At 38.6% G+C, this 13,727-nt stretch overlaps 1 protein-coding gene across 4 annotated transcripts in view; it reads right to left on the bottom strand.

Annotated features, from left to right (window-relative positions):
- The window catches only part of AHCYL1 (adenosylhomocysteinase like 1), a 39,612-nt gene that overhangs the window by 13,050 nt on the left and 12,835 nt on the right, over positions 1-13,727 (bottom strand). For 2 of the 4 annotated variants that reach the window (XM_036849119.1, XM_036849129.1), the window contains exon 2: positions 1,362-1,473. In XM_036849119.1, coding sequence (XP_036705014.1) covers positions 1,362-1,473 — 112 coding nt within the window. Of the gene's footprint in view, positions 1-1,361; positions 1,474-3,578; positions 3,680-6,382; positions 6,755-13,727 lie in introns of those variants that run through there. The other 2 variants (XM_036849137.1, XM_036849146.1) reach the window with 2 other exon arrangements.

The raw sequence follows: 13,727 nt of genomic DNA, 5'->3' as shown, positions 1-13,727 counted from the left end.
ACAAATACTACTAAAGGTTATCTATCCACTAGGACAATTTAACTCTATCACTAAACTTTTAAAAATGCTCCATTAGGTCCCCATAAAACATGGCCATCAAGATCTTTAAAGACTTCTTAAAGCTTCCATCACTCATCCCAACTTTTTCTCTTATAACTCAATCTTCCAAATTTTTTTCTCTTAGCTATAATTAGCCTGCTTGTCACCTATCACTTTTTGTATCTGTCTCACTCCAAGACACCTTTTCACTTATGATAGCCATTATATTTTGGAACCTTTTCTTGCACACATGCTCATAGTGAGACTGCATATTCATTTTTTTCCGTACTTAACCTTGTATATCACCATTTGTACTTGTCTGCCTATCTTGTCCATAATGGGTTATCAGTGTCACAGGGCAGAGAATAAGTTTTTATAAATTGTCTACCCGTTTCTTTTTTTTTAAAACAGTCCTTATACCTCAAGCCCAGTCCTAATGTTAGTAATACAATGCAAACAAGATTATGGCAAAAGAAAATAAATGGCTTTTGGTACAAATTCCTTTGCTGACATTCATAGCAATCTATGACCTTGAGCAAGCCTTTTAATCTTTTAACAATGTTTCCTCAGTTGAACAATGAGGGGGTTGGATTAGATGCCCCATTTCCTCCAGTACTCAAACTAAGATTCTATATACTCTTCCACGTTAATTTTCTAATACCCGCCTCTAAAGCTGAGAAGGGCACAGTTCAAAGCAGAAAAAAAGACTGCTTATATAGGGTTAAGATAGGAGAGGAGAACTAAAAAGAAACAGCTGAAGCCACATTAGTTGGACTCTTTCCCACTCCAGAGGTTAACAGGGGAAGATATTTCAACATAAAGGGTAACCTAGTAAATAAAAAGAGCTAAATACTGATTTTTATTGTTGACAATTCAAGCAGTCTTAAAGGCAAGAAAGAAAAATAGGTGGCAGGGTATATCTTTAACAAAGAAATCAGAAATTATGCTTCCAAAGTACACCTCTTCTTCAAGGCCAGTTCCGGCAGCCAAAATACCATTGATTTTCTCCCTTCTCAATGTGGGTGAATAAACGTGGGAATGGGAACCGGCCCAGTACTACCAACCAGGCACTGGCCACAGACCACACACAGAGACCATCCGGGAGGAAAGTCTCAAGATGACAAAAGCTTCTCCAGCTACAACCCTGGCTGGGAACATTCCCATTGCCCAACCACTAGTTATCAGCTTTCAGCACAAAGACGGGCAGTCCTGACATGAGGCATTTTCAGATCCTAGATAAGTGAAGAGAACTGGGTAGAGCACTAGCTCAAGACTCTGGAAGAGGGAGGAGAGATCAGAGAGAACAGGAAGTTCACACCTACCAGAACTGTAGCTGTCAGTGGAGGACTGAGAAATAGAGCGAGACAAAGATCGTCGACCAGTCTTGGTGGGGAATTTGGTGAACTCCTGCATGTCATCAGCAAACTGGATTTGCTATAAGAGGAAGACAAAAAGTTGAAACTTACAACAAGGGTTCTATGAAATGTTTCATTTTTAAAGGCCATACATTGTCTCCCCTAAAAGCTAATATTATCATGTGGCTCCTACTAAGCCAGCAATTCTTCCACCAGAAATGAGGGCGGAGGACGCTATTCTCTGACTCTTCCCAAAATGCCAATTACTATCTCTTCCCGATGGTTTCAGCAGAATTTTGTGGGGAGAGGGGGAGGAGAGAGAGCTTAAGATCCAACTTCGTTTAGCATTTATCTAATTTCACAGGTCTTCCTTCCCACGTTCCATAAAGTTTTCTTTTCTCTTATAACCCTGAGACATTAAACTCTTTACCCTTGCTCTCAACTCTATCAAAAAGCAGGCATAATCTCTTAGGGCTTCTGCTTGTTTTTTATTTCAGAATATTCTCTTGTAGCACATTCTTATCCTGAAGTTAGCAATGGTCTTGTTTTTTGAAAGAATTATGAAGAGATGCCTTAAATGGTGATGGACATTGGGGTGCTAATAGTCAGAGTCTGATCATGTACCTATCCTTCACAAAGCCAATGGAATATTGCCAGAACCTTCTATACACAGTATAGAAGAAAATACCAGAATATTCTAATAAAAATTTAAAAACACACATACCATAGTAAATTCCAACGAATTAGGACTAATTTGAAGGAAGGAGAAAATAATGACTTGGTAAACTCTGTATTAAAAACTTTCTTAACCATAATTCAAAAAGAGTCATGTACCACAATGTTCACTGCAGCACTATTTACAATAGCCAGGACATGGAAGCAACCTAAGTGTCCACTGACAGATGAATGGATAAAGAAATATGGCACATAAATATGGCACATATATACAATGGAATATTACTCAGCCCTAAAAAGAAACGAAATTGAGTTATTTGTAGTGAGGTGGATGGACCTAGAGTCTGTCATACAGTGAAGGAAGTCAGAAAGAGAAAAACAAATACCATATTCTAACACATATACATGGAATCTAAAAAAAAAATGGTTCTGATGAACCTAGGGGCAGTACAGGAATAAAGACACAGACGTAGAGAATGGACTTGAGGACACGGGGAGGGGGAAGGGTAAGCTGGGACGAAGTAAGAGTAGCATTGACATATATACACTACCAAACGTAAAATAGCTAGTGGGAAGCAGCTGCATGGCACAGGGAGATCAGCTCGGTGCTTTGCGACCACCTAGAGTGGTGGGATAAGGAGGGTGGGAGGGAGACGCAAGAGGGAGGGGATATGGAGATATACGTATGCATATAGCTGATTCACTTTGTTATATAGCAGAAACTAACACAACGCTGTAAAGCAATTATACTCCAATAAAAATGTTAAAAAAAAAACCTTTCTTAAATGAAATAAGGCAGAAACAGATAACTTTTGAAGGATACTTGGAAGACTGACTTTAATAAATAGCAAATAGCTTACAATTAACATTACTTATAGTTAAATTAATTAGTGTTTCTGAAGTGTAGGAAAACGCTTCTATTAACTGGTTTAAACCTTCCTCCTAAACTCCTGTTTAAACTCTGATAAACCCTTTCTTTGAAATATAAAATAAACCTCGACCTCCTCTGAAAAACAGAATGGTTTGAGAATCTGAATCAAGCTTCTCCTCACAAGCTGATTAAATCTGAAAAGGTTCCCATGGAGAATTCATTAAGCTAAGTTTTCAGCAAATAATATCTGGAAATGTAACCTATTACAGATTAAAATCTTCTCTCCATAATGCTAGCAACCTGGTTATAGGCATTTTGAAGCCAGGAATAGTAAAACGCCCATTAGTTACAGCTGCTAAACATTCCCCTCCTCTGTCATATGTACCCTCCAGCTAGGGTAGCATCTGGTGGCAGTGTAAGAATCAGGCATAACTGTGCAGCCTAGGCACAGGCAGCTAATATGAGCAAGGCGATTACTGAATTAGTAGGATTCTACAGGTAATGAAGCAGTAATCAAGAGAACACAGACTTGTGTTTTTACAGCAAGAATCAAAGCAGAGAATACTGATGTCATAGATAATACTACTGGGCAGCAGTCCTGAAAGAAAAACTTCAGTGTACTTTCATTTTAAACCTACCTTGGCTTAACATCCAACTGGGCAGTTTTTCTTTAGGTTACTTTGTGAAATACAGAGGAGGCAGAGTCCACAGACTGTATTTTTAAGTCTAAGGATAGATCCTAAAGGAATGGAAGGGAAAGAGAGCTACATATCCTGGCATCTAGACCAGGGTCTTGCACATAGGAAGCATTCAATAATTATTTGTAGAATGAGTGAACCTTTCAAATTTCTTTCTTCTATAAGATCAAATCAATCGAATTTCAAAAATAAATAAGTAAATAATAAAGATTCAAGCTAAACCACAAACACTACACCTGAACTTGATTAACAAGTATCTTCGTACACCTGAAGAAGCAGCTTTTTTAGTTTAGGTGCTAAAACTTTAATTAGCTTAAATGTCAAAAAGACAACTGCCTTTCAAACCCAAACCAAACCAAAACCATTTATTGAAGTGGCCACAAGTCAGCATCTGCCCTTCTAGATAGGATTTCCCACTGTATGTTCACATGACTTCTGCAGTCAGCAAAGCTAGATTTACTGAAGAGAGTAATCCAGGACCAAGGTAATGACTTTCAACCCAACATGCAGTTATTTTGGTGGCAGAAAAAAAGTCAAGAGACCATCAACACCGTTTAACACTCTCCAGAGGCAGCTCTTCCTCCATCAGCTTCCTTGCTCCTGGCCTAGGCAGCCTATTTGGAAGTTGCTCTCCTCTAATGACTGTTACGATTCCCTCCCTGTTCATCTTTTTTTTTCCCCAAAGGTTCTGGGTATATTCCCAGACACCACCTACCTGGGGGTAGGAAGGGTGGGGGAGGGAAATGCAATAACATTTGCAGTTTTTTTAAATAAAAAATATAGACAGCCTGCTGTGTCAAGACAGAAATGTATTTCTTTAGCAACCTAAGAACTAAGAGTCATAATCCCACCCTGTAGAATGGGATTAGGCTTCAGTAGTCTAAAGCTTAGCAAAATCTTTCCCATCTAAAAATATGAGACTGTTGCAAGACTTCTGCAAGAAGCTTACTAATCACTGCAGCGCCTCATCTCTCAGATAATGAATATGGTCCATATTTGAAGTGGGCAGAGAGTTAACTCAGGCCATGACATAAATGGGTCGTTGTCTATTCTTGCAGCATTTTGATAACCTCAATGCTTATAAATAAAATGATTCAGCTACACAAAGATACATGATAACCTTGTCTTCTCTCCCACCCCAAACTACTTGCAGAAGAGAACCTATATCAATAACTGCTGCCGTGAAATGCAGCTTCTCCGCTAGTTTCCATCAGGCCTGCTAGCTCCACTGGCTGTCTTCATAGCTAGTAGCTCTGTCTTCTCCTTGGTGAAGTACCTCCTGGAGTGTTGTTCACCTTCACATTGTAAATAGACAGTGTTGCCAAAAGCAATTTACAGATATCACAAGTTTTCTCTCTAGTGAAGCCAGATCTCAATAATAGCCTTCTAATTGGGTTGGACTCGCTGTACTTAAGCGAAACATGGTCAGTTAGTTGAAAACAAAATACAAAAAATGAGTACAAAGTCATTCTGTTTACATTACTTCCTATTTATCATGATTTCTTCCAATCATTATTAAGTCTTAATTGGTATGCTTTCATGTTTCTTCAAATCTAGAGCTGTAAGGAATGCCAGGTCTAATATGATGTAGGATGGGGATGAGGAGGAGGGAAAAGAAGATAGTTGAAGTCCAAAAAGGATCTGAAAATCAAAAAGTCCTATGTTAAAGAACTATTCTGTGTTTCAATACTCACCACCCCATATAAACAGCCTTACCCACAACAAACACACCAGTGTTCTATTTTTTTGGCCGAGCCGCATGGCTTGCAGGATCTTAGTTCCTCCACCAGGGATTGAACCCGGGCCCACGGCAGTGAAAGCACTGAGTCCTAACCACTGGACCGCCAGGGAATTTCCACTAGTGTTCTATTCTTGAACTAATATCAATCATATATGAGAAAGGTTAGAATATCAGATTGACCCATTCTGCAAATAGCACATCCAAATACAGAAGTGTACTTGCTGTGCCTTAGCGACTCAATTAAATGTCAGGCCAATTTTATGTGCTATTTTAGAGCACCTTTTAAAATAGCTTGGTGGGTACAATGGTTGACTCTTCTACGTGATACTGAGAATGGTACGAAAAGCTCTACTGAAGAAACAATTTGGCCTATGGTACATCTACCACCTAGTTCTAAGTCTAGTGACAGAGTGAGCTAAAAGAATTGCTCTACAGAACTTAGCAAGAAGAAGGAATCATAGTCAATCGATAACAGCTATAAGACTCCAGAGAAGAAAAACAGTCGTATACTACTTGTTTAGTTGATCTTAATTGATATTTTTTACCATCAGAAGCTGAGAAGTTTACTTCCACAAACACATGGTCTATCTACTCAGATTAAGTAGCTTAATTACACTTCCTTCCAAGGTCCCACCCAATTTTGGCTTCTAGGTCCTAAATCAGAGAATTAACAGCCACCAGAATTCCGCTATGACACTATGGCCAGTGGAGGGTGATCAGGATAATATTCAGAGTATTACTTTCCTTTAGTCAATACATCTAGTAGGCACCAACTAAGTACTCAGTGCTATTTCAGGAAAGATCTATGGAAGATCTATGAAAAGATCTATGGACTCCTTCCAGGACTCCTACCACATCTTTTCTAATCCCCTTTTCACACATCTTCTGGCTAATTTATTCTTTCTTCCACAGATTCTACTCTCACCTGCTCTTTTTTCAGGGGAAATGAAGAGAGTATGGCTGTCAGCATAAAAAAAGTCCAAGACCTTTTTTTGATACTTACCACTGATCAGTCTGATTCCCATTTCAGATGAATCCAAAGAAGCAGTTATCAATAAACACCAACTTCTTGGTATAAGAACTATTTCAGACTTTCAATCAGGCAAAAGAAATTTCCCAAAGATGAAAGGCATCCCTTTCTCAACTCGTGGCCCGCAGGTACACCAACAGAAAACAGCTTATCTCAAGGGACTCAATCTCAGGCCACAGAGTCGAATCCAGAGCCACCTCCAGTCACTTCTTCCATTCCCTGGTGCAGAAACCAGTCTTCTGAGACTCGGCAGGTTTTGGCTGCTCACTGTCCTCCTTCCCTGTCTCAAATTTCTTAAGTTCTCAGTTTCCCCAGATGGGGCCTGAGTTTCTAGAGGGAGGGGGTAGGCAATCTAATCACAGCACACATCTCCCTCCCTCACTCCACCGGGCTGTGTCTCAACAGTAACAGGATATAATACACACACACTGCTAGAATCCAATTCCACTGTCAGAAGAAACACTCCTTTCAAAATGGGACTCAACTTGATCTTTCTTCAATGTTGGTGGAAGCAAGGGGTGTGGCAAAACCAGGGCCCACACTGCTGAGTCACTTAAGTGGTGAGGAAGGAACATAAAGCTTGAAAAACTCTGCCAAAGAGTGGTTTTACCCTTATCAGCTGCCCCCCCTCTCTTCGTATCAGAGAGCACACTTCATTGGTTTTCTATTATCTCCTAAAGTGCTCTAGTGAAAATGAGTGATCTAGGCCTCCAACTGCCAACTAGAGGTAAAATTAAGAGGTTTAAAAAAATGGCAACAAGTAGGAGGAAAGCCTTCCTAATCTTTTGAAAACCACAAATTACAACAGAACATAACATGCAACCGGACTATGTTTCAATGCCTATTTAGCTATCTACCTGTCCAATTGCCTGGCCAGTCCCAACGTTCCTCGTCCTCAATCCGTCTACCAATATTATATGAAAACATTCCAGTCATTCTTCTTTTTCTCCTGACACTGAATTATCATTAACTCTAGGGTTGTTTTTTTTTTTCGTTGCTGTTTTTTGTACAGGTGACTGAAGAAATCTAGGTTCTTAGAACATACCCATGACTTTACTGATACACCAAAGTTCCCCCCGCCGCACCCCCCAGCACCAGTTGCACTTTCTATTTATTTTTCTAACTTTATTATGATGTTCAACATAAAAAAATTAAAATAATATAATGAACATTTGTATACCCTCCACCTAGATTGAAGCTTTCCATTTTCCATATTAGGTTTCTTTCTCTCTATATATACATATATACACATGCATACTTTCAAACAGTCCTGCAAAAAAAATTTCCAAATATAAAAATTCATAGTAAATTCTTCAGAGTGCATCTTCTAACAAAGATATTCTTCTACAGAACCACTATAACATTATAATACTTAAGAACATTAACAACAGTTCTGTATCATCAAATATCCAGTCTGTATTCAAATTTACTTAATTTTTCTCAAGTATATCCTTCATAGTTGTAAACCCGACTCTTCCAACCCAGGATGGAATCAAGGTTCACTAAATGCATTTGGTTGTTATGTTCTTTTAGTCTCTGCTAATCTAGAAGAGTTCTCCTGCTTCCCACCTGCCCCCGTCCCTGACCCACCCCGCTCTGTGATACTGACTTTTCCTCCCAGAGTCCAAGCCAGTTGCCTTATAGAATCTCCCATATTTTGAATTTTTCAGACTGTTTCCTTCCTGTGAACTGGATGTTCAGTTTTGGGGGTTGGTTAGAAAGAGGTTAAAATTTGGCAAGAATATTTCATAGTTGGTGTTGTATACTTTACTTCGCAGCATATCAGGAGGCACATAAAGTCAGGTTGTTCCACTACTGGGGACACTAACCTGAAACCCTTGGTTAAAGTGACGAACATCAGTCTTTGAAAGGAATATTTTCTCCTTTGCAAGTAAAGGTTAATTTGTGGGGTGATCCTTGTCAGCCTGTGAATGTCCTGTTCCCTAGTGACTTTACCATCTGTTCATAATCCTTGCCTGAGCCAATTATACTGGGGAGGAGGGGGGTTTATAGAATCATGATTCCTATCATTCTTTCCACATATATTAGGCTGGCATGTAAAGAAAAGCTTTTCTTCTTTCTCTTTCACTTTTTTTTTTTTACATGTCATTCATATTTTATTTATCCAATATGTTACACTCAATTATATGAGTGCACTGAATGCTCCAATTGTCCCAAACAGGGCCACTGGGAGCCTCCTTTAAGCTGACTCTTCTGTTCTTTTGACATGATCCCATTTAAATGATTCCTTTCTTTCCAACAAAAGAAGATATACCAGGCTCATCTTGTTCTTCCTCTGCTTCAGACCTAGAATCAGTCATTTCTCCAGGGAGCCCTGATTTCTTTCAGCGGGGAAAGGTATTTAGAAACTAAAATCTGGATATAATGTCTGCCTATTGCTATAAGAGGTGTCAGTGCTTCTAAGTTCTTTCAGTAGAGAGAGAAATTAATCTTTTTTGTTTTACTCATGAGTTCATTTTGATACTTCTATTTCAAATTTAACATTACCATTTCTTAAACTTTTAATTTTCCTATTTGTATCTTTTTTTATGGTGACAATCTTGGTCTCTAATAGCAATACAATATTTACTTATTTGCTTTAGTCTATACTACACATAAAATAATTTCAAAATTACAAGACTAATATTATTATTAACAATAATCTATGCAGTGAAGTGTCAATATTTCATTGAAGTTCTTTTTTTCCTTAGAATATATTTCACAAAGAGTATGCAGAGTCAAAGTACTTTTTTCTGGGTGATTGTGTAATCTTCCTGATACGTAGTTAGGTTCATTTGTTTCTGTTTATATGCAATTTTAAGATTTCCTTTTTCTTCTCTTAATTTTATTTTTTTACATATAAAACACATCTCAAAAATTTTAAAGGTATACTCAGAGAAGTCTCATTTCCATTCCTATCCCCCCAACTCTGTTCCACTCTCCCCTGTTTTCATTAGTTTCTGGTTTAGCCTTCTTATGTTCATTTTTTGAGGTAGGAAAAGCAAATATGTATTTATATTCTTATTTTCCCTCTTACTCAAAAGGTAGCATGCTAAAATATTCTGCACCTTGTTTTTTTTTTTTTCACTTGGAAATCACTTTGTATTGGTTCAGAGAGTACAAGAATCAACAATTCTTGAATGTCGGGAAAGACCAAGCCTGGTTACACATATATACAAACCTTACGTGTTTGTAATAAAAAGTCATTAGCCTTAATTCGCAGTCCTCTTTAAAGCCAATACTGATTTTAAGTGACGCTCACAAGATGTTAAACTTGCAAACCTTACTGCAAAGTATGCTGGGATATTCTTTAAGATGAAAACTTGTCAACTGCTTACAAATTAGGCAAATCTGTATTCTTCAAACAAATTGCTGTGAGAAGAAAAGTTAACACTGAAAGCAAGTAATCAGTGGATAGCTCTAGAAGGAAGATGGAGTCTGGCATTTTGGAAGGTGGCCACATAGACTGAGTAAATGCCATCTGTGTAATTTCTTAGCCTATCAAGTTGGAACAAGATTGGAGATGTTGTAAGAACAATTCTTCCTTCCTTGATCTGGAAGTCTAGCTTAAATAAACTTGAAAGCCAATAATCTTTGAAATTTAAACCCTCTTTACATATTCACTTGAGTGAGTGAATCCCACCTGTGATATGGCAGAAGAAATACAAGTAGCTCCCAATAAGTAGCAGCTGAGTCCACGAGGGTCAGCATTCAGAACCCTAGACTAATACTCAACAAAGGTTAATGAGACATTTTTTTTAGTCACCATCCACTGCTTCCCATGAAGTACAGGCTCAAGGGAGGAAAAGGCCATCAAAACTCAATATTAAATAACATTATCTGACTTTAAAGACCTAATGTTAAATACTATGTAGTAACAGGTATTGCTTCCAAAGATGAGTGGGCCAATGGGACTCTTCAGAATCCATTCTGTAGTTAGACTGGATATTTTCAAGTTCAAAGGACAAGGTGAAACCACTTTAAAGACCAGCTGCAGCAAGCTTTAGTTTCCACAGCTCTTAAAAACAAAACACAAAATATTAAGCTTCTAATACATGGACAAGACTCTATCAAAGATAATCAGTCACATCAAAAACATGATTGTAGGGACTTCCCTGGTGGTGCAGTGATTAAGAATCCACCTGCCAGTGCAGGGGACATGGGTTCGAGCCCTGGTCCGGGAAGATCCCACATGCCATGGAGCAACTAAGCCTGTGCGCCACAACTACTGAAGCCCGCGTGCCTAGAGCCCGTGCTCAGCAACAAAAGAAGCTACCACAATGAGAAGCACGCGCACCACAACAAAGAGTAGCTCCCATTTGCCACAACTAGCGAAAGCCCGCGTGCAGCAACTAAGACCCAACACAGCCAATAAATAAATAAATAAATAAATAAAACATAATTGTATTTTTCATTCTAGAGAGGCAGTATTTGCCATCCTTCTTGACGTTCTAACTTGAGGTGTTTACGTTCAATTTTAGATAAGTCTCAGTATAAAATAATGACCTTAGATAGCCTATAAGAAACAAGCTGGTTGAAAGAAATTGTAGGCTGAAACTTCTTCGGAGCTATTGAAAAATACGAGCTACCTGTTGTTCCAGAATGAATACAGTACAATCCCCCTATTCTCTCTGCCTCCCAGACCTGAAGACAAAAGTTTGGGTTTTCCTGATCTGTGACTTTCTGATTAGCCATATTCTAATGAGTAAAGTGGACAGATGAGCAAGGATGAAGGTCTCTTGCTTTTGGCTGTATGGTAAACCAAAAGCCAAAATCAACTCTTGTATAGGAAAAGTTATTCAGCAATTTTACCAGTAACACTGCTAGAATATCACTGATCTAAATGTTTTTCAAACCATTTTTGTTTAAATCTTGGCATACAAAGAACAAGTAAAACCACCGGAGAGCACTCAATTAGGACTTTTTACTTAAAGCTGATTAGCAGTTTGAAATCCACACTTGCTAGCATGGTGAAAACCAAGGTCCTCAATGCCTAGATTTCTATGACTTTCTAGTTTAAGCACCTGCTTCAACATTAGCGGCCGTGGCTAAGATTTTCTTATACAGGATTTGTATTTTCAAAACATTCTGGAATCCTTTGACTGCTGGATCTACCCTTCACAGATGACAAAACAGAACAGGGGTGGGAGTTAAGTAACTTGCTCAAGGCAATTTGCTACCAACATTAAGATTAACAACAACAACAACAAACCCAGTAAGCAAAAACCAAAACAAAAACAAAACCCCCCCCTACAAAAACAGTACTATTATCCTTCTTTAGTAACAGGCTGGGGGAAACAGCAGCGTTCCCCTTTATTTTCAAGGGGTTAGTTTACAGAACAGTCTACTATTGCACTAAAGCTTTCTGACTTACAGTATCAGTTGAACATGGTGAGCTTTGGGGAGGGAAAAGAACTCTCAGTTCCAAAATCCAGACTGGTTTTGGGAGAAGTGAAAATGATGCAAAGAAAAGTAATATTAAGTTGCCAATGAATTGCCATTGAGAGATACTGCTCCTTAGACTTGGAAAGGGTGAAGAGAGAATAGGAGAGCCCAAACACTGTGGAAGCAAAAAGCTCCACTCTGGCATATGCTTCAACTGTCTTTTGGGGATGGACTAGGGAGGAGGAGAATGTACAAGCAATCTAATCCTGACACTTTACTACGACGAAAGAAATGACCCCAGAGCTTCCCATTGGAATCAAAAGCAATTTAAAAACTCCACCTGGTATGTAAACCAATTCAAATGACTGTGCTAATTTATTTCCCCTAGTTGAACTACCTATAAAGTAGAATTACATATTTGTAACTATATAAGCCTAAAATTTTAGACATGAAATTTATTTTTATTTTTTTAGCTGTATCAAAGCAAGAAAATACCTTATGACGTAGATTTCTCCCAACAGTGAGTATTTACTTCCTTTTAGGAAAATGCCCCTTCTGTTGATATTTTATATTTGGGTTTTAATGTAATTTGGATTGGATATAGAGTTTATCCTTTACCCCTCTACCCTTTTTTTTTTGGCCGCACCTCACGGCATACAGGATCTTAGTTCCCCAACCAGGGACCGAACCCGCACCCCCTGCAGTGGAAGCTCGGAGTCTTAAACGCTGGACCGCCAGAGAAATCCCTACTGCTCATATTTTAAATAATTTCTGCTTTCTTTTAAATGAGAAATATCTGATCTTTTAAAAAATATGTAAGTAGGACAGTTAAATGTAATTTATTTAGTACCTTTCATGTAAGGAGGAAAAGTTCATGTGAAAGATTTAATATTTAAATTTTAGATACTCTTAAACCTTCCAATCCTTAGTGTCCCTAGTCTTTCAGAGCCTCTTAAAAAAATATAGTAAGTCCCCTACATACAAACCTTCAAGTTGCCAACTTTCAAAGATGTGAACGTGTTTGCTTGTCCAATCATGCAAGTTAGTTCACGTGTCTGGCAAACGTTGTGCATCCCCTACCAGTGGTTGTGCTTTTGTGTACTTTACTGTATAGTACTGTATAAAGTACAGTAGTACAGTATCTTTATTTCAAGCCCTGGATGTCCAGAAGCAAGTGTAAAAGTAGCAGTGATGTAGCTGGTACTGCTAAGAAGAGCCAAGCAATAACGATGGAAACAAAAGTGAAAATAATTGAGAGAGTGGAGCGACAAGAGGAAGAAGTAACTGAAGAACCAAAGAGATTCACAACCCAGGAAATGGCAAGGGAACTTCCTTTATTTGACGAGGCACTGTTAGTTTTTGAGGCACAGGACCCGAACACAGAATGGTACACAAAGGTTGCAGCAGCCTTCAGAATGTTCAGAATGCAATCCAGTGCTACCGTGTTACCTATGATGAGAAAAAAAAGAGCTACTACCCAGACATCGCTGGATTGTTTTTTCAAGAGGGTAGATAGAATTGTATCTAGCAAGGAACCAGAACCTGTGCCATCAACGTCAGGCATTTGAGTGAAATTGCAGTTTGCCCTCTGTCTCCTGTTGCTGACGATCCTTCAGCTCTCCCATCTCCCACCTCCTCTCCCTCCTCCAGTCGGTAACTCTTCTTGCCTGTTCACTCAATGCCAGCCCCTGTATGCCAGCTGCTGTACTGTACTACTGTACTTTTCAAGGTACTGTACTGTAAGATTAAAAATGTTTTCTTAAAAAAAAAAACTCCACCTGTATTTACTTATACACAGAGGTTTTCAATTTGGTATGGTTAAAACTGACCAATGATTTTTTTTTTCTGGTTATCTTGGAAACCTGCTGGCTATTTTCATAAGATATGACGATGCTTTAAAACATGCAGCAAAAAATGTATTTTAAGTGTGCTT

This window comes from Balaenoptera musculus, chromosome 1 (genome assembly GCF_009873245.2).
Source record: "Balaenoptera musculus isolate JJ_BM4_2016_0621 chromosome 1, mBalMus1.pri.v3, whole genome shotgun sequence".
In the NCBI taxonomy this organism is placed as follows: Eukaryota; Metazoa; Chordata; class Mammalia; order Artiodactyla; family Balaenopteridae; genus Balaenoptera; species Balaenoptera musculus.
This window is presented reverse-complemented; position numbering and strand designations above follow the sequence as displayed.